The sequence below is a fragment of the Coturnix japonica genome, chromosome 4 (assembly GCF_054131305.1).
Source record: "Coturnix japonica strain WE chromosome 4, WE-NBRP24, whole genome shotgun sequence".
In the NCBI taxonomy this organism is placed as follows: domain Eukaryota; kingdom Metazoa; phylum Chordata; class Aves; order Galliformes; family Phasianidae; genus Coturnix; species Coturnix japonica.
The window spans coordinates 11,864,650-11,882,986 of NC_140666.1; the positions used below are offsets into that span (position 1 = coordinate 11,864,650).

The 18,337-nt window shown below is 46.4% G+C and overlaps 1 protein-coding gene across 7 annotated transcripts in view; it reads right to left on the bottom strand.

Annotated features, from left to right (window-relative positions):
- MBNL3 (muscleblind like splicing regulator 3) overlaps window positions 1-18,337 on the bottom strand; it is an 81,201-nt gene that overhangs the window by 12,256 nt on the left and 50,608 nt on the right. For all 7 annotated transcript variants that reach the window (XR_001554585.2, XM_085544544.1, XM_085544545.1 and 4 more), the window contains exons 2-4: window positions 17,240-17,404; window positions 8,714-8,914; window positions 7,353-7,589 (exon numbers count right to left, since the gene is read on the bottom strand). Coding sequence is in view for 6 of the 7 variants with exons in the window: in XM_085544541.1 (XP_085400667.1) it covers window positions 7,353-7,589; window positions 8,714-8,914; window positions 17,240-17,404 (603 nt within the window). In the remaining variant the exon portion in view is untranslated. The remainder of the gene's footprint in view (window positions 1-7,352; window positions 7,590-8,713; window positions 8,915-17,239; window positions 17,405-18,337) is intronic.

Consider the following 18,337-nt stretch of genomic DNA (forward strand, 5'->3'; position numbering starts at 1 on the left):
ACATGGGAGGAAAAACATGGCGAGGAGGAAGGGGAGAGCTGATCAGGACAGGACACTACAAAGCGGGCAATGGGCTAAGAGAAGCACTGGTGACTACTTAAAGATGGAAAGATTAGTGTAAGCTGCAAGTGCTACGGAAAAATATGGGGGCTTGCCTCTGCCTATTTCAACACCTGCCTACACGGCGCTGTGCACACTTGTGGTTGTCTACACCTGCATGCAGATGACCCATGTGTTCTGGTGGTTAAAGTGGTAATTGTTGCCAGGAACACATACAATGGCACATTCATAGTAAAATACACTTTCCCTCATTTTCAGAGAGGCTGAGCAACAAGGTGATGAAAACGAGGACTGATTCTCCACTGCTTGCAACAGCTGCATGGCTCACAAACAGCAGATCTGGGCTCGCTCCCAATATCTAGTAGTGCAATGCTAGAAGGCCTCCAATAGTTAAATACCACTTGCCCATTATCAGCAGTGGAAAAAGCCATTGACAAATCTGCTGTTCGAACAAGATCTGGGTGGGTCCTGCTATCAGGCAAATCCTCTCTTTTTGTTCTATCACACCACAGTGCTTCTTCCAGCCCGTCAAACCTGTTTCATGACAAGACTGGGTAAAAAGCATTAACCGGACTCAGAAACTTCTCTCAGTAAGGTACTCATCATTTACAAAGCGTGTCTCAACAGCAAAGTAGTATGTCAGGTTCTTAAGAAACAAGAATGTGTCTAATGATTTACAGCTTTTCATTGTACCCAAGCAGAAACCACTTTTTTTTCTTTTTTTTCCCCACATTGTGATAGAAAAAGGGTCCTTTTTAATTATGCCCTGCAGTCCTTTAGCATGTAACACTCCCATTGACGTCAATGAGCTTTACGCACGTGGAAGTCATGCAGAATCAGGTCATTTCTGCCTAGTTGTGTTCTATATCATGTCGCAAAGCAGTGGCTGAAAAACAGGGTTAGTACTTTTGTTTGTTTGTTTGAATAAATGACAGTGAGGGATGGGTAATGGAGGAGGCTTAGCTAATGAAGGGTTAAGGCTACAGACACACTGTACTTGAGAAGAAGTAAAAGTAAAAAACACACAAGAAAAGAGAATTTAAAGGGTCATGAAAATCAACACACAACGGAATACAAACTAAAGCTTGCAACAGTTTGTCACCATTTAGAAACGGGTTCCACCTCAGATTTAATCTGCTATAGGAGACTGCTCATCTGAGAAACGTTAAGCAAGACACTTTCAGGCAAAATATCACTCCAACCTATTGCTATTCACATCGTGGCTTCTGGATGGCTTTAATATTATAAAAAAAAAAACAAACACAAAAACTAGAGGAAGAAACTGCATTTGCAAAACTGCTCTCAGACACGCACACATCCTCTGCTAATGTTAGCAGACAACCATTGCCAGCATTAGGACTTCACGATATCTTTCCAGATCTCTTCTGGCTAGTACCAAGAGACAGCAGTCAAACACGAGCCAGCATTCTCAGACACCAAAATCTCTTGCTTAAGATCTCCATTTTAGGATGAGGCCTTTTAGGTGAAGATGTTTCCATTTTTAGGGCAGCCTTCACTGGTATCTATGCTAAATCTGTACCTACATCTTGTCTATTTAATGATAGTAGTTCTATAAATGTTCCTCTGGCACAGAACAGATTTGTAGCTTGTAGAGACTGGAGTGGCTGCACTCACATCAGAGGTGTTTTGCAGATCTACAGTAACTAACTTGCTGCTTCAGTTCAGGCTCCTTACTGGGCCTGACTGCAAAACACACTTTTTTTCAGACGCTTCCAAAATCCGCCTCAGAAAAAAATAAAAATTGCTAATTATAGCAAAGCAACTGTGCCAAGCATGTAATGGACTTTTGACTCCTTGCTTCTTGGCCAAAGGCTGTCACTTCCCCAGAAAGTCCATTATCCCATAATGGCAGTGCCAAAAGCAGAACAGATGAAGGCTTTGAGACTTCACTGTGATGTCCTGGCTCTCTACACGAGGGACAATTCCTGAGCCTACTGCTGCAGTCAGAGGGATCATACAAACACCAGCAGGGCCAAGGGATGTCAAAGCTACACAGTTCAACCTCCTAATCTCTAACATCACCCTTCCTCCTTCCTTTAGAGCCGCTCTAAAGGGGGATGGGAAAGAAAGGAACTACGGCAATCCCATTTCTACCACCTGAACAGCACCTCTGGGAAATGCAAACACTTCAGCTGGGTCAGAGAAGCCCCAGTATATGAAACACTTCCACAGTCATCTCGAGAAGCAAGCATATTGCAGTGCCTGCTGTGCAGCCTGGAGGCCAGCTCTGTGCAACAGGAGGCAGTGCCCATCTCGGTCCAGTTCTGTTCGGACACAGCCTTCTGGTCACCTACTATTCTTGGTGCTGGGGCAGCATCTGTACTGCAGCACGCCCTGCAGACAAACCCCAGCTGCCAAACTATCATATCCTTGATATCTGGCCTACCTAATCCTTGGCTTGGCCAGCACTCCGATTGCTGAGGATGGGCGAGTGATGGCTCTGCAGTTTGGCACATTCCCCAGGTTTGCTACAAAGCCAGAGCGCTTGGGGTTAGCAATTACTTTTGGCTTCCAAGCAAAATGTGGCAGTCCCTATGGATGAAGTACATCACAAAGCAATGCTGTTCAGATGCAAAGAGAAATTCGAACCAAATCTAGGCACTGAAGCAAACAGCTGTGTTGCATGTGAAATGGGACAGCATTTCTTTAATGGTCTTAGAACCATTATGCAGAAATCTTAACAGCTTGTGGGAATACATTTCTGCCTTGTACCATGTCCTGGTTCCAAAGGAATTCCCCAGGTGTGTTCTGTAGCACCTACAAAAGGCAATAGGAGGCTCCTCAACACTTTTTGGCCTTGCTGAATCCTGTAGCAACGCCTTCCTCCTGCAGGACAGGAGCTAGATCAGTGCAGTACAGAACTTCATGACTTTACCTCATCCTGTCGCTTGCCTTTTCCCTCTGGACAAAATTCATTCATGACAAAAGCAGCAGTAACCTTTGAAAATGGACAGTAGCCTTGTCTCACTCTTCTGTCTGGACTCGCGGGGGTAAGTAACCCTTGCAACAGAATCATACCATGTGTTCCAGTGAAAGGGTTAATTTCTCCTGCTTAGTACCCATGTGATAGCCCACACTGATCCCAGTGAGCAATTCCCACTAAAAAAATGGCAGGCAGCCCCTCACATTTGGGCTGGGAAAGCGACATTCCTGCTGGTATTGGAGCATCTGAACATAAAGATTTCAGTAACTTCTCTGCATGGCATAGAAATAAATCCTTTGCCATGAATGACAGACAAAAATGCAATGCATGCCTAAGTCAAGATTTCCCACGTGCAGGTTAATAACTTATTTTTTGCAAGGCAGGAACTGGATTAAATCTTTGCAACAAACAATTTAATTGCTCCTCCAAGTTCCCTTCTGATCAGTATCTCCTGGGAGCAGATCACACTTTCACTCCTCTGCACTCAGCCAGGAGGGGCTGGGTTTGTATCCGACTTGATGCTTCAGCCCCAGTCACAACACACAGAATGCTTTGAAAGAGGGCAGAGGTTGCACCCATTCCCTGGCAAGCAGCAGAGTTGATCTGAGCAGTTTCCTCTGAAGACTATGTATGCTCTTATCGGTACCATAAATTGCTCTCCAGCACAGCCTCCACAAAAGGTTCAGAGGAGGTGACATATTCCAACAATGTGGCTGAAAGCATTCAGATGTTCCAAGGCAGGAAGACTATTAAAAGTCACTTATCTGATCAGATTTTGATCATTGAGAAGGTCAGAAGGGCAGGAGAGCTACAGAGCTTTCCCAACATTAGCCAGACGGAGCCCCCTCGGGGGGGTGGCACTCCAGAGGGCAGCCAGGCACTGCATGGGTCACTGCCTGTGGGCTTTGGGGCTGTGCTGTACCAGCAGTGAGCATGGCAGGCTATTGTGTCAGGCACTGTTGTGTCAGTCATTCGGTGTGAGGCCGGGTGTAATTCCAGCCGCCGGTGGAACCTGGTCCCTAACAAGATTTTCTCATGCTGCAGTCTAAAACTCCAACAGGAAAGCCTGTGGACTACTTAAAAAGCAACAAATAACAATACTAGCCTTGCCGAGTTGCCACAGGGGCTTTGCTTCTGGCCAAACTCAATGCTATTATCTTTTTTTCATTTAAATTTGCCCCAAACAGAGCTTAAAGAACCATTGTCATTCTGGGAAAAGCAGCCTCTCTGCCCTGACCGTACATTCACTGGCACTGGAGGGGTGTTCATCCCACTGACACTTCTGCTTCCCAACAAGGGGAATGGGGAGCAACGATCCTCTGTGCCCACTGCTCCCTTTCTCCCTTACTGCTGAGGGACATGAATTCTAAGGATGAACTCAATCCCTCCCATGGAGGTGAATGGGAGGGAACAGCCTTAGCAGGCTTCTGCCCTACCTGTCACAAAGAGGCAGACTGCTGCTGCAGCTGGAAAACCACCTGAAAACCCCAAGCTGCAACAGAAAAGCTCCCAGAAATACTGAGCACCTCCAAAACCAATCTTCAAGAGGAAAAGCTCAGAGGGTTAACAGGTGGCGTGGGGATGCAGGATGGCATGTGTGAAGGGACGTCAACATTTCTGGAGGGATGGGCAATCCCTTAGGCACTAACAGGACAGACAAGTGAGGAAGGCTTTCATGCAGATGGTTACGTGCAAAGCAAGAAGGTGAGATGTCCAAGTACCAGGTCAAAGGTTGCCTCCAGCGGTTGCTACAGTGATCTGACAGCTGGCTGAGTCTTAATTAGCAGGCAGTGAGCACATGATGGCAATGGGCCAGGGAGGGGGGGGTCAAGCACAGCAAGCAGAGGAGTGTCAAGAGAGAAGTGTTTTGGGGAGGCGAAGAGAAAAAACAATAATAAAATGAAAGCATTACACAATATATTAAAAAGATGAAACATGCACAACATGGGGTGCCCAGGTGGATACCTGGCCTAGTCAGCTGCTTAGCCTCAGTACACTTTAAAGAATTAACAGTAGTGTGTGCACTGGAGTACTGCCACTGCAGCTCAGGGATTAGCTGCACGCAGATGGGCACTGGGCACCAGCTCCAACCCTGCAGCTCTGCACAGAGGTCAGCAGGAGGGCTGGTGGCAAGAAGAGGTAAAGCACGATGAAACACTACAGAAGTGTGATCCCAGAGCAGGGACTGAGCCTGCCCCAGTTCATTCGGCTGTGCTGCACAGATGGCAGCCAAGCAGCAGTGAGTAAAACCACTGCTCGTGTGTGTCAAGTCACTGCGGGACAGTGTCCTTCAGAAACGTCTGCTGAATCTGGATTTGAAATCGGTCCAGATCTGTTTTAGGAGGACTTACTACACCCATTGGTCTGCCGTGGTTTCTTTTATTTGTTTGTTTTTATCCAAGGAGACTGGGCACCAGTTTTCCCTTGAATGAGACCTTATTCCTCAACAGGTACAGTAAATGCATCAAACCTTGAAAAGTCAATGAATAATGTAAGCTGTTTTGGTGGCAGGGGTGATGCAACAAGCCATCAATAAATATTTTAAAGGTTCTAGTTAACAGCATACAAATAAGGTTAATTACGTTTTTAAGAGAAGCCAGCAGCATGAATAAAACATGCATTGGCTTTGGTTAAGTAGCAGTGTCCTGGATAATTAGTGAAAAAGCAAAGTGTCAATTGTAAAAAGCAAAAGGGTTTCATTTCAGAAAGTCCTTTTTCAACAGACCTTGGCTGTTGTTTCAACATAATAGAAACAGTAAGAAATACAGCACATAAACCATGCAGGACAGAGAAATACTGCAGCATAAATTGGTTCTTCAAATTACGTTCCAGGTAATACTGATGTTGCTGGGAAGGCAGTTGTTTCATTTCTGTAATCCTTTCCCTTTTTTTGTATTATGTTTTGCCATGAATGAAACCCACCCTCATTTACTGTCTTATTTAGAAAATTTTTAGTAGCCTGACTTCTGAATCACACAGGGGGCACGACCCTTCTTAAGATTAGTTATCCAAGTAATCACAGAATGGAAGAGGTTGGGAGGTCTAACCAACAGCTCAAGCAGGGTCAGCCACAGTGCCTCACTCAGAACTGCAACCAGATGGGTTCTGAGTATCTTCAAGGGCAGAGCGATCTATTCTGGTCATTGAAAACCCTCACAGTTCAAGGCTTTTTTTTTTCTTGCACTTCAATTTGTGCCCATTGCCTCTTGTCCTTTCACTGTCTGCCTCTATCTTCTTTACTTCCCCATCAGGAACTCAAACACCTTACATATGGGTACAATCCCCCTGGTTCTCTTCTTCCTCAGGATGAACAGTCCCAGCTCCTTCAGCCTCAATTTCCCTGTGTGTCAGATGCTCCAAGCTCTTCATCACCTAAACAGCCCTTTGCTGGACTCACTCCAGTACATCTACGTCTGTCTGGCACCGAGGAGCCCAGCACTGACACAGCACTCCAGCTGTGGCCTCAGCAGAACTCAGAAGAGAAGGACCCACCTCCCTTGATTTGCTGACACTGCTCTTCCTAATGCAGCCCAGGATGCTGTTGGTCATCTTTGCCACGAGGGTATAAGAAACATTATCATGACAATATTGTCCCTACTCTGGACTATTTTAACACTACAGATGCAAATTTCAAACTAGAATATGTAGATGCCATTAAAGTGCAGTCAACAGAACGACAAACATTTACTCCATCTGGGCATCTGATCCATCCTGCTAAGTTTTCCTTGAGTTGTTTTCATAATTCTAGGTATTGGAAGCCGCATTTCAAATAAAGTGCAAGTGAGACCATCCCTACCATAGAATCAGAAAGGTGAGAAGCCATCCTTGACTGGAGACTTGTCATTTCACTAAGTCTTGACAAAGGTAACAAGGTATGAGCCTTCCCTGTTTGCTAGACTGGAACAACTGACGTCTTGTTTGCTTTGAAGTAAGTGGAAATTCTGCTACTGACTTCAAGGAGCCAGGTTTTCCCTGTAAAGGATATATTATGAGATGTACATTCTTTCTTCTCATTGTGTGCTGAAGAAGTTGAACTGACACCTGCGACTTAACTAGAAGGTGTTTGTTTCATGTGCTGCTGAGCTCGCTTTCATGATGCGTGCAACCTCATGATGTTGTGTCAGAAAGTAACAAGGTTTGCCACTGCGTCCCTAACTGCTGAGCTGCACTGCATCGCTCAGTGCTTCATGCTACAGCCCGTGCATACAAAGGATGGAGAGGTGGGACTCACACTGCACACGCTCTCAGCTCTCTAATCAGCCATTTACAAAATAATCTACTTCTCCACAAATGACACAAATGAAATCTCCTCGCAATTGAAATACAGCTTGATAAAAGCCCTACTTACCATTGCAGCTGCAGCTGTCTGGTTCACCTGATGTTGAGCTGCCTTGATTTTGGCTTGCAGGTGTGCAGGGGGATGAAAGTACTTGCATTTCTCCCTTGAGCATCGACCTTTGATGTAATCCATGCAAACTGTAACAGTATTTTCATTTGTGTCTATCATCGCGATATCTATAGGGTGAGCATAGCGGCAATCGTTCTCACCACGTGTGCAATTTCCACGCTGAAACTCTCGACAAACCTTAAAAGAAAGTCACATTGTTAAGAAAGACATCGTGCTACTCTTCGGTCAGTATTTTCAACACAGCATATGAGTTTGGGTAGCTACATAAAGTAACATGCATATTCTAAATCCATGCTTAACTGCAGTTGTAAGCTGCAGTATTCATACAGGTACTTACTCTTAAATATGAGGAGCCTCTTTCATGCAGATAGTCTCACTGCCCTCCATAATAAACCCCTGACCTTGGGGTTACATGACAGTGCATTTCATTACCCTGCAGTGCATTCTAAGGTGCTGCCCAAACCGCTGGCTTTCAAAAGGCCTTGCAGCTCCTCATACGTTACAAGCACCGGAGCATCAAAGGCAGGGATAAAAGTTTCACAAAATGGAGCTTCAAGGCTTCCTTGTCTGAAGGTATGAAGGAACTAAGACAAACTGTCATGCTCACAGCCACTGGTGTAAATCACACAGCAGTACTCTGTAAGACTGTGTGCAGGGAAAGGTGAGACGTCACATGAGAACAGAAGCAATCGGCAAAGCAATATGAAGCACGTAACACAAAACAATCTATTCTCAAATTATACCCTTTCCCACTGTCTTCCAGTGTTATAATTTACACCTGCAGGAGCCTCTGAATTCAAGTCCTCAGCCCTTATTTCCTGCAGAGCTTCTATGAACAGTCTGAAAGACGTTTACAGTTCCTCCAATGCTAGATCCCAGCACGCCCTGTTAAGTGCCATGGCGATCCTGGTGGGCAAATGCCTTTCCAATGCCCCAAACTCAGCAGCCCCAACAGTGTAAGGCTTGCAGCTTTCTGTAAGAACTTACCAAGCTTATCTCAGGACAAGAGAAATGCCTGTTCCTTCCACCCTCCTGCTCTCATTCCAAAACATCCCCCACTCAACCTGGTGAAAGGGCAAACTATCTGCTTGCTTTCATTTATGTTTTATTTTCAGTGATTTCTAAGGATTTGGGATCAGTCCCCATGACTCTCCTCCAGCAGAGAGCAGCAGCCCTGTGACTGGAGAACTGCAAGTAAACTTTGCACTGCACTGCATCAGGTCATCATGGCAGAGTGCAACAGCTGGGCCAACACATCCTGTTCATTCCCTTTAGCAGTATGAAAACAGACATCCAAATACCTCCAGTTTATCCGTGCGCATCAGTTTCTGGCCAGCAGAGCTTCCTGGTACCGTAACAGTTGGATTTCCAGAAACCAGGACAGGAGTATTTGGTAAAAGCTCTGCAGGAACCAAGCCCATCCCAGGAGAAACGTGACTCAGGTAGGGACTAAAAGCCATTGTGGGGCTCGTTGCAAGCGATGGAGTCACAGGAAATGTTGTCTGTGCACAGAAAAAGGAGAAACAAGATATTAGTTAAAGAGCTCTGTCTTGGATTACCCAGTCGAAGTCTCACAGCACTTCAATCCTTTTAAGCAAATCGATAAGCAACATTAAAACACCCTGCTCTTCAATCTATTCATTTATTGCCATTTACTTGTGATCCATTTGTTTCTCCTGACTCACAAATTCATGACTCATCCTGAACATAAGGCATCTTTATTTGTCAGATCAAAGTATATTGATGATCTTTATGGTTTAATGACACAATTAAGGATTTCACGCCAGCAATTAAGGCAGGTCCAAATTAAACAGACTTCTCACTCCCAGAGAAACGTCTCGGCTTTTGTATGTCTACACTGCAATGCTGTACAGAGGTAAATGGAAGCTTCACGATCTAGAAGCTTCATGGTTGAATTTACTACCTTGCTACTACCACTGAAGAGGTCCCAGAGGACTGGAGGCTTGCTGATGTGACTCCCATCTACAAGAAGGGCTGTAAGGAGGATCTGGAAAACTACAGGACCTGAGGGGACGGCCTCAAGCTGTATCAGATGAGGTTTACACTGGGCATAAGAAGGAACTTTTTCTCTCAGAGAGTAGTCAGGCACTGGAATGGCTGCACAGGGAGGTGGTGGAGTCGCCATCCCTGGCAGTGTTCAAGAGGTGTCTGGATGAGGAGCTCCGAGATATGGTTTAGTGGTTTGCTGTAGCTATGGTAATGGGAGGACCTGGACTGCTTTTGAAACCTGAATTGCCTTAGGCAGACCCTGCAGGAAGAGTGGGGAAGAACACAGGTGGGCCAACCAGCTTCCCCTGCCTGAACTTCTTCAGCAGCTACAGTCTATTAGAATTTCAATTCTCCTGCGTAAGCAAACTCCTAAACTGAACTCCTAAGTATGGACAGAATTTTACACCTATGAACAGCCCCTAATCAGAGAGTCTGTGAAACTTTAAAGCACCCAGGTGATGTAAAATTTCCCCCTTCCCACCCAGATGGCAAAAGCCTGCAAGGAAGCAGTTCTACTCCTGTAACAGCGGCTTGACAAGCCCTCAGGGACAGTAACCTGTGACTTTATTTTTCCTTCTGTCACCTTCTCTGCTGGAAACTCTGGGTTACAGTTAAAGCTTGCTCACATTTGCTGGCACACATGACGCTGCCCTCAGCAGCTACAGCCTCTGCTCAGCAAGAAACATAAGTGTGCTTACAAAGGGCCCCTAGGCAGTTCTTTGGCCACTCACATCGCCCCTTCCTTGCTTTTATTTTTGTACTCCTAATTTCATGGCTTTCTATGAGAAACTGCACATGATTAGTTTGTTTCTTGATGGCATCCTCACCCCTGTACTCTGATATACCAGGAAACACCTTGCTAGTTGTGATCTGGAATAAAGCAGCCCACAGTAATATCAGCTAAGCTGTCCTAACCTATCTGCAGCTTAGTGATGCTCTCTTCTTAGGGTCAGAGGGATAGTAACAGCACCTGAGCTGATGGGGAAGGGGACGACAGGTCACTTCCAGCATATACTTTCTCCTCCACAATGACAAGACACAGCCTGCTGAATCAGTGGACTTTGGTGCTTTAAATGCAGTGAAACAAATAATCCCCTAAGAGGGATTTCCAATTTTCCTTCTTTTGAGCCTGATCCAAACCCTGCTTCAGCTGATAGAAGATTCTGACTATTAAACCCAGAGATCCTTCAGTCCACAGCCCTTTATTAAATCACTTTGTTCTCCCTTTCAGTACTCGGTGGCTCACGGACACATTACACCTTTTGCTGCTAGAAAAGGTCTTTAAGGATCTTCAAACACTGTGACTCCCTGAACACGTCAGTGAGAAGGCAGCATCTTTTAAGACCGCTTTCTTTGGTATGAGTACTACTAATTACAATGACATCTGCTGAACTTCTGTCATCACTCAAACTATTAATTCTGTTTTAAGCAGCCTCTTCAGCCTGGACAGTCCTTGCAGGGCTGTGCTGGGGCCTGACACATGTTGCCAACACTTCTTTTATGCACCCACAATAGCTCCAACATTGCAGTATGGGTGGCATGCACAAATATGTGGACAAATCTATCCAATGTTTTTCCAGGACCCAGTACAGCAGGAATCCCAGTTATCCCAGCAGAGAAGCACGGATGGTTGGAGAGGCACCTCCTCCCACTGCCCCACTAGAAGATGCTAGAGAATCTGTGGAGAAAGGCTGGGGGTTTTTTCAACACCTCTCACTGGATGAACTCACCAGAAACCTGTAGGAGTGTATTTGAAGCGTTCCCAAAGAGACTATACGCCAGCATACAACTGGGAAACAGCTCCGGCACTATGAAACACTCTCCCTGTCTCCAAAGCTATACTACCAAGAGCAGACTTCTCCTCACTGGGAGCAAGCTGCACAAGCTAATGAACAGGAGCCTGATCTAAAGCAAATGAAGGAAAGACGACCCTGAAGAGGAGTCAAGGATTGCAATCTCTTCCTGGTTCTGGGACCTGCAGAGAGATGCAAGAAGCAGCAGGATGGCTTTTACTTTCTAGCTGCCACTGGTTGTCCACCAGTCTCCGTGCCCTGCCTGGCATCTGCTGTAGCATTCCCAAGGTTTCATAAGTTTTTATTCCTCCTTCCTGAACAGCAGCACCTGACGCTGCTGACTGAAAGCTCCAGCTCTGCTCCACACCCTGCCCAGGGGCAGCAAGCAGAAACACAGGATTCATGCAGGTACTGCCACCAGGATACCCACCTGCTCCACTCAGTCTTCCTCAGGCCACGGATGCCAGCAGCTCTTCCCAGAAACCCTCGGCTTAAGAGAAGAGCCTGAACCCAGCCCAAGGCTCCTGCTTCCAGGAAACTCATGAAAGCGAAAGCAAAGCTTAGCTGGAGGACGGCTGTATGAAAACCCAGATGAACAACCAAAGAACAAGCAGACCACACTCAATGTGCTAAACCTCGAAGCATGGTTTTCAAGTCTGAAGCATATCAAATGCACTGAAAACCACTCCTTTGCAAGCTGGCATCGGGGAGCTCTGTATTTACTGTGGCTGATGAGGGAAAAAGATGGGCTGTGCTCACTGCCAGCCCTGACTGTCTGTCTTGGTTTGGGAAATCCAGTCTGGCTCATGCATCAGTATCAGTAATAAAGACAGTGCCAGCCAAATCTTCCCTCCCCTTACATCTGTGCAGGTCCCCCGTGCCAGGGCCTGTCCCAAGGGAATACAAGCGAGTTTCTTCCTTGCAGCCAGAACACAACTGTAATTTCTACTCCAAACAGCACTCTCCTCTGGGTGCCTTCCATCCACCCCCTGATTGCATCTGGCCAGGAGATTTGTTGGAGAGATCAATGTTTTGACTGCATGCTATAAAGAAAGCCTCCTTATCAGTAGGCAGGCAAACATGCTATGAGCTCCGGACTGAGGGCTGGTAAGGTCAAGTTTTGATGCAAAACCTAACAATGCAATTCCAAATCACTGAAGTCTTTACCGCTAATGAAGCATCGTGGCCAAGCTCTTGAACATCAGGACAAAAGCTCTGCCTCTGCGGGAACAGCTAAAACGTGTGGCTTGCCTTAAGGATTATCAGAAGCTGCAAACAACTGCCACTCTCATTTTATACTGTTTAAACTGAGCAGATCGCCTTGGAGCAGTAAAGAGGCTGGGACAGACTGCCACAAACACGTGTGCAATGGAGGAGGCTGGTGCACTGGGACAGCCCCAGGCTCCACGAGCTGCCAGGTACCACCAGCACAGCCATCACAAGCCCATCTGCTGCTGGAGCACTGCGAGGTCTGAACTGCAGTGCTATGATACAGGCAGCAGCCAACTTGAACAATATTAAGGAGGTTCAAAGAGACCTGTGTAATAGGCTGCATTTCATCACTGGGAGCACAGACGATCACCTTCAGAGCAGGCAGGAGTGCAAACTGCAGGTCCCTGGGCTGGCACAGGGGGCCTGTGAGGACACAGGGAAGCCCCTAGGAGCACAAGGGCCAGCTGCAGCAGAACTAGGGATCAACTCTACCAGATCAGTCTCTGGAAACCCAGATGATACTTTTCCCTGGAAACTTCAAGCATGTCAGACTTAGGAACCTGCTATCTGCAACAAGGGCTGGTATGCTCTGGGGCAAAACAACCTAATGGAAAACATCACTTTCACTCGCTGTGCCCCTTAGAGATCTTGTATACTCACCAAATGCAGGGACAGGTTTCCTCACAGACTGTTTTTTAATAATCTCAACATATGCAAACGCTACCACTAACTTCTGAGCAGAGGGAAACAGCTCACAGCACAGAGGCAGAGGGGCTCAGACCAGCAGCAGCTCACAAGACTGGTTTACTGATTATTAAAATGCTTGCAAGAATGTAAGAAGCCCAAACGGCTTTTTGTATCTCAATGCCTGCCAAGGATTTGGGCACCTCTGTCTGCAGCAGACATTGATCAGATGTGAGCATTACCCAGAGCACACAGGTGGCTGGTGACACAGAGAAGGGACTGTCCAAGGCAGAGCCGTTTGTCACCACCGGGACACGTTACCTGGAACACCTGATTTTGTTAACAAACCAGAAGTTGCATTCAATTTGCCTAACAGAAATCATGCTGAAGCTGCAGCAGAAACACAGAGTGGGTGTGCAGAGGAAGGCGGGGGAGCGGCTGTGTTTTGTTGAGCACAGCCCAAGCACTGCCTCAGGCAGGAAGCGTTGATGCTGAGTTACTAAGACCCTAAAAAGAGAAAGCCTGAAAATGAGAGGCACAGTGTGGATACAGAGGTGCTGTTGGCCTGGAGGACAGGAGCTGCTAACTAGCTACACAAGGAAACACATAAAATACAGCAGTAGCTTTTATTACAGACTAGTGATAGAAATATAGAAGATAAAGATCTTGTACTGACAAGGCTGAAGACTGATCGGTATCACTCACAAGTGGTACTGTTCAAAAAAAGCAAAAGTTTGTGTTCCTATGCAATGCAACTGCATGAGACTTGCTGCAAGACAATCCCTTTAGCACAAAGGCTGAGCGTGCTGCTATGAACCCCACTGGCCAAAGCCCAGCTACCTGTTAGCAGCGCTGCTTGTTTCCCCAGTCAGACCACCAAGATACTCCTGGCTCAAAAAGCATCTCTCTTTTGGGCTGCTGCTGCACAGAAGTGTGGTACAAACACCCCACAGCAGTGACTGCTGAAGGATACTGGCTCCCAGGTGGGCAAAAATGCCCATGTTTACCCATTCCTGATGCACATTTGACTATGGATCCAGAGGATCAAATTTTTGCTGCATGGAACAAGCAAGCACCCCAAATACCAGCTCCAGTGTCCTCCACTTGTTCCAAGCATGTCACTGTGTTTTATCTCCTTCCTCAGCATCATGGGGCAGCAGGAGGTACCTGCAGCACTAGGAGGGAAATGCAGACTGGCCAAAGCGCTGGCCTGGTTATATTTGGGAGGACAGATCTACAAAGTGCTTGACAGGAAAGAAAAGACGAAGAGCTTGAAAGCAAAGAGAATGCAGAGAAACAACTTCGTAGGGCAGCAGCAGTGGTGGAGCCAGGTGTGTCAGCAGTGCTTCGCCCAGCCACCTGCACACACTGTGCCAGCAGGGCAGCGCCTTGCATCCACAGCAGGGCACTGCTGGTTCTGCACAGCGGTTGGTGCCCAGGCAGCTCTGTGGCCAGCACCAAAAGCCAGCCTCGTATTGCTGCAAAGGGGAAAAGCACAATGGAAAGGGTGGGGAATCAGGCCCAGGATGCATCACTTTTTGGGTGGCTTTGCTTTGGTACACAAACAACTCAAAGTGACTGTGTCTAGGAAACAAAACTCAGCATTGTCTTGAGTGGTTTTCCATACTGATGCCAGAGCCCAGTTCTATTCACCTTCAAGCAAACTTCTACTTCATCTTCAACAGAGACAGAGGAAAAACAGCCTGGAAAGCTCCCAACACAGCTCAGGCCACGCCAGCAGCTAAAGTGAATACAGCCTTTTGAAAGTTGACGCTTTACTACAGAGCTTTACTCCTCGGTACCTACGCAATCTCCTCAAGGTTCCCTTAAGAAAAATACAGAGCAAACGCTGTTCTGCATCCTTGCCTGACTTGTTTTGAAGTGCTGTATGAAGCATTCTGTTTAAAACTGCATGATGGGCATCAAACATTTGCGTGACTCTCAGCTTTGCACGGATGGTTAACAGCAACATCACAGAGCAAACCTGAGACTTGAGTGAAACAGCTTCATGTTAGCAACCATTAATTCACACCTGGTAGGTTTCTGCAAGCAGCAGGCAGCACACCTGGGACAATTCTTCTCAGAGCAAGCCTTCATTAAACTGGCATTATCAGGGTCCTGGCTATTAGTTCAGAAGGGAGATTAGCTCTTGCTGGATGTCAGCAGTGGTGCAAGTTAAGATACATGGTCATAAATGGACACATCCAATGCCATTTCAGGAAGTATGACGAAAAGCTGCTACATTAAACACTATTTTACACATTTATTTTTTTTTTTTTCCTGGTGAAAATGCACTTTTAAAAGTCTGGGCATTCAGCTATTGTTTGGAGCTATTAAACATGCTGCTCCAAATCTCATCTCTGGCAAGCATCCCAATTAAGCAGGCATACCACTGATCAGCTTTCTGATCACATGGAATCTGTTCCACTGCTGCATCTGAGATAATGCCTTCTGCTCTGAACAATTTCACGTGGAGCTCAGAGGAGGCCCCACCCTTCCCATTCAGAGAGAAAAAACACTCTCAGACTGCTTCCACTGGCAGCATCTTTGGGAAATCAAAAGCAGGTGAAAGAGCCATCTCTGGTCTGTCCTGAAATTGGTGTGGAGCAAGTCAGGCAGGAGGAACAAGAGCTCATTTACTCTGAGCTCTGGGAAAGCAGGAAGCAAATAGTCATCACAGAACCAATTCTTATTTTTCTTCTTTGCCCATCTCTCCCTCATGGCACAATTTAGAAACCGGGGGCCCTGCTCATCAGATAAGGTTACCTCTGAAATGAGAGCACTAACCAGACAAACCAACAGATTTGGTCTCAGAGGCAATTTAAAAGGCAGTAATGAAACTGCAGTAGAAGAGAACTGGATCTGCAAGATTGCAAAGTGGGAAGATGGGAACTTTCCAAAGAGGAAATCCCAAAGGTATTTTGAATAGCCAGCCAAAGAACCACTGCGAATTCCCCACAGAGGAAAACCCCAAACAGGAAAGGTTTGCTTTCCATGCAGGGCAAGGAAACCGGTGCTACCATTTTGTGGGAATCCAGGACTTCCTTCCTATGCACACGTACTTTAGTGAAAAGCAAGCTCCGCTAGAAGAGGTGCAAAGATTGCTGCAGATGTGGGACCCAGAGCAACCAACAAGCAACCAACATTTTCTCTTCTGCCTCACTTCCCCATCTTTGAAATAGGAAGAATTATCAGCATTGCCCCTGCTTGGGGCAGAGAGGCCAGGCACTGTAGGTGGGACACCAAGAGGCCAAGCACTGCTTCACAAACTTGCAGACTAGATGAGTGTGTCTCAGGATCTAGTCAGACCTCCTGCATGGCACAGCCCAAGGAGCCTTGCCCAACAACGGCACATCAAGCGCACATCGCCCCGGGAAAGACATTCACCCATGACTTGAAATGGAAAATTCCTCATTAGGCTCACAGTTAAAAACCCACAGCTTATTTATGTCAGCGATGAAGAGCTACTCCAAAACCTCTGGCACTTTCTTAAGATATACTGACACACCAAAACTCAGCAGTCCCCTCCCAGCAGATGCAAGCCATCCTCCCCCTGACACAACAGGGTTCTCCAGCCTGAAAACCCGCTTTAACCAATAGTCCACAGTGGGGACTGGCAGTGAAAGCGTCTCCAAACCATCCGCTCTGCAAACAGCTATTTCCCACAGGCTTCCAGTCTTCTGGAAGCGAAATAAGTCTTTCTTGCTGTTAGAATAAAACAATATTACCAAGAGTGACAGAGCCGTGGTATTAACACAGCTCTCTGCTGGGACAGCTGGAATGAAATCAGTCCCTCCAACACAAACGTCTGGGTGGAATCCATCTTTCCCAATTTCAGCCCACCAGTGCAATGTACCTACTGGCCGCTTGCCACAGGGCAAAGACCTCCAACAGTCTCAGCCCAGGGTAAAACAGCCATTCAAAACAGGATGCATTGGAATCGAGCCTCTCAGTTCTGGTGATGCACATGAACTAAATGCTCTGACTCCACCTGGAGCTACGATGCTTCCACCTGAAGCCTTGAACTCGTGATACTCAGTTATCAGAGGGAAGGAGAGCCACAGCTCCACAAATAAGCAGGAAAGAAATCAGGATGAGTGTGAAACCCAGCTCGCCGCAGTGACTTACGATTGGCTGTAGCTGCGTGCCTGGTAGCATGAACTGCATTTGCTGAGCAAACATGGCTGCGGCTGTCTTTTGCTGGATCAGGTTGTTGCGTCCATTTATTTCAAGTTGTGTTTTTAAGTGCGGGGGAGGGTGGAGATATTTGCAGTTCTCTCGGGTACACCGGCCCTGAAAAACATAAGGGAACAGTATTTCAGTGAATGCAACGCTCGTAGCAGCCAGAGAAACGTAATGACGGGTTGTTTGGGTTACTGTAATGACACAATCAGGAGGAGGCGTTTTGGTGGCTACTGCACTACTTTAGTGCTTTTCCTTTAGCAGTATAATGCTTATGTGAAGAGAAGAACAACACGACTCCTGCTGCTGTAACGCTAACTGAGCATTGCCAAAGTGAATCCAAAAGCGAAGCTTCCTAACAATAATCAGCATGACTGAAAAAAAAAGAAAGATAAACCCAAATAAAGATCACTATTTCCAGAAGTTAGCAACAACAGTTCCAGAAGCAACATCAAAAATCTCCCATTTTCCTGTGTGGGTTGTTTTTCCTCTCCCTCCCAACACCAGACCACTTAATTGGCCCTAACAACCAGGCAGAGAAACAGAACTGTCTCTACCGCTACCCCAACTGCAAGACAGCTCTGTAAGAAGTACCTCTGATCTTCAGCACACACGTAGGCTGAGATGTTGAGAACTGAGAGCAGCAAGAGCAAGAGTTCAAACAATTCCCCTTTCATGCTTCCATTCATTAAAAGCCACGTTACTTTGCATCGCTGACTTCTTTCTTTCCTTCCCCTAAACAAACAGAACTACCAACGAAGCTGGGGGCTCCCAAAAAGCAAAGGTCTGCTCATGTTACAGACCACCTGAAACCAGCACTTTCAAAACCATATGAAAATTGTGCTTTGCATAAATAGCATTTGCAGGCAAATGAAGATAAATGCAAACAGTTGATCGAGCAGAAAAACAGTAATATATTTAAGAATAATTAATGCTTAGGTTGTTGTGTGTTGGAGTATTTTTTTTAATCCTTTATGTATTTCATCTTCTAAAAGACATACAGAATACAAGAGACATCTCGTGCAACCTATGCAGAAGTTTCAT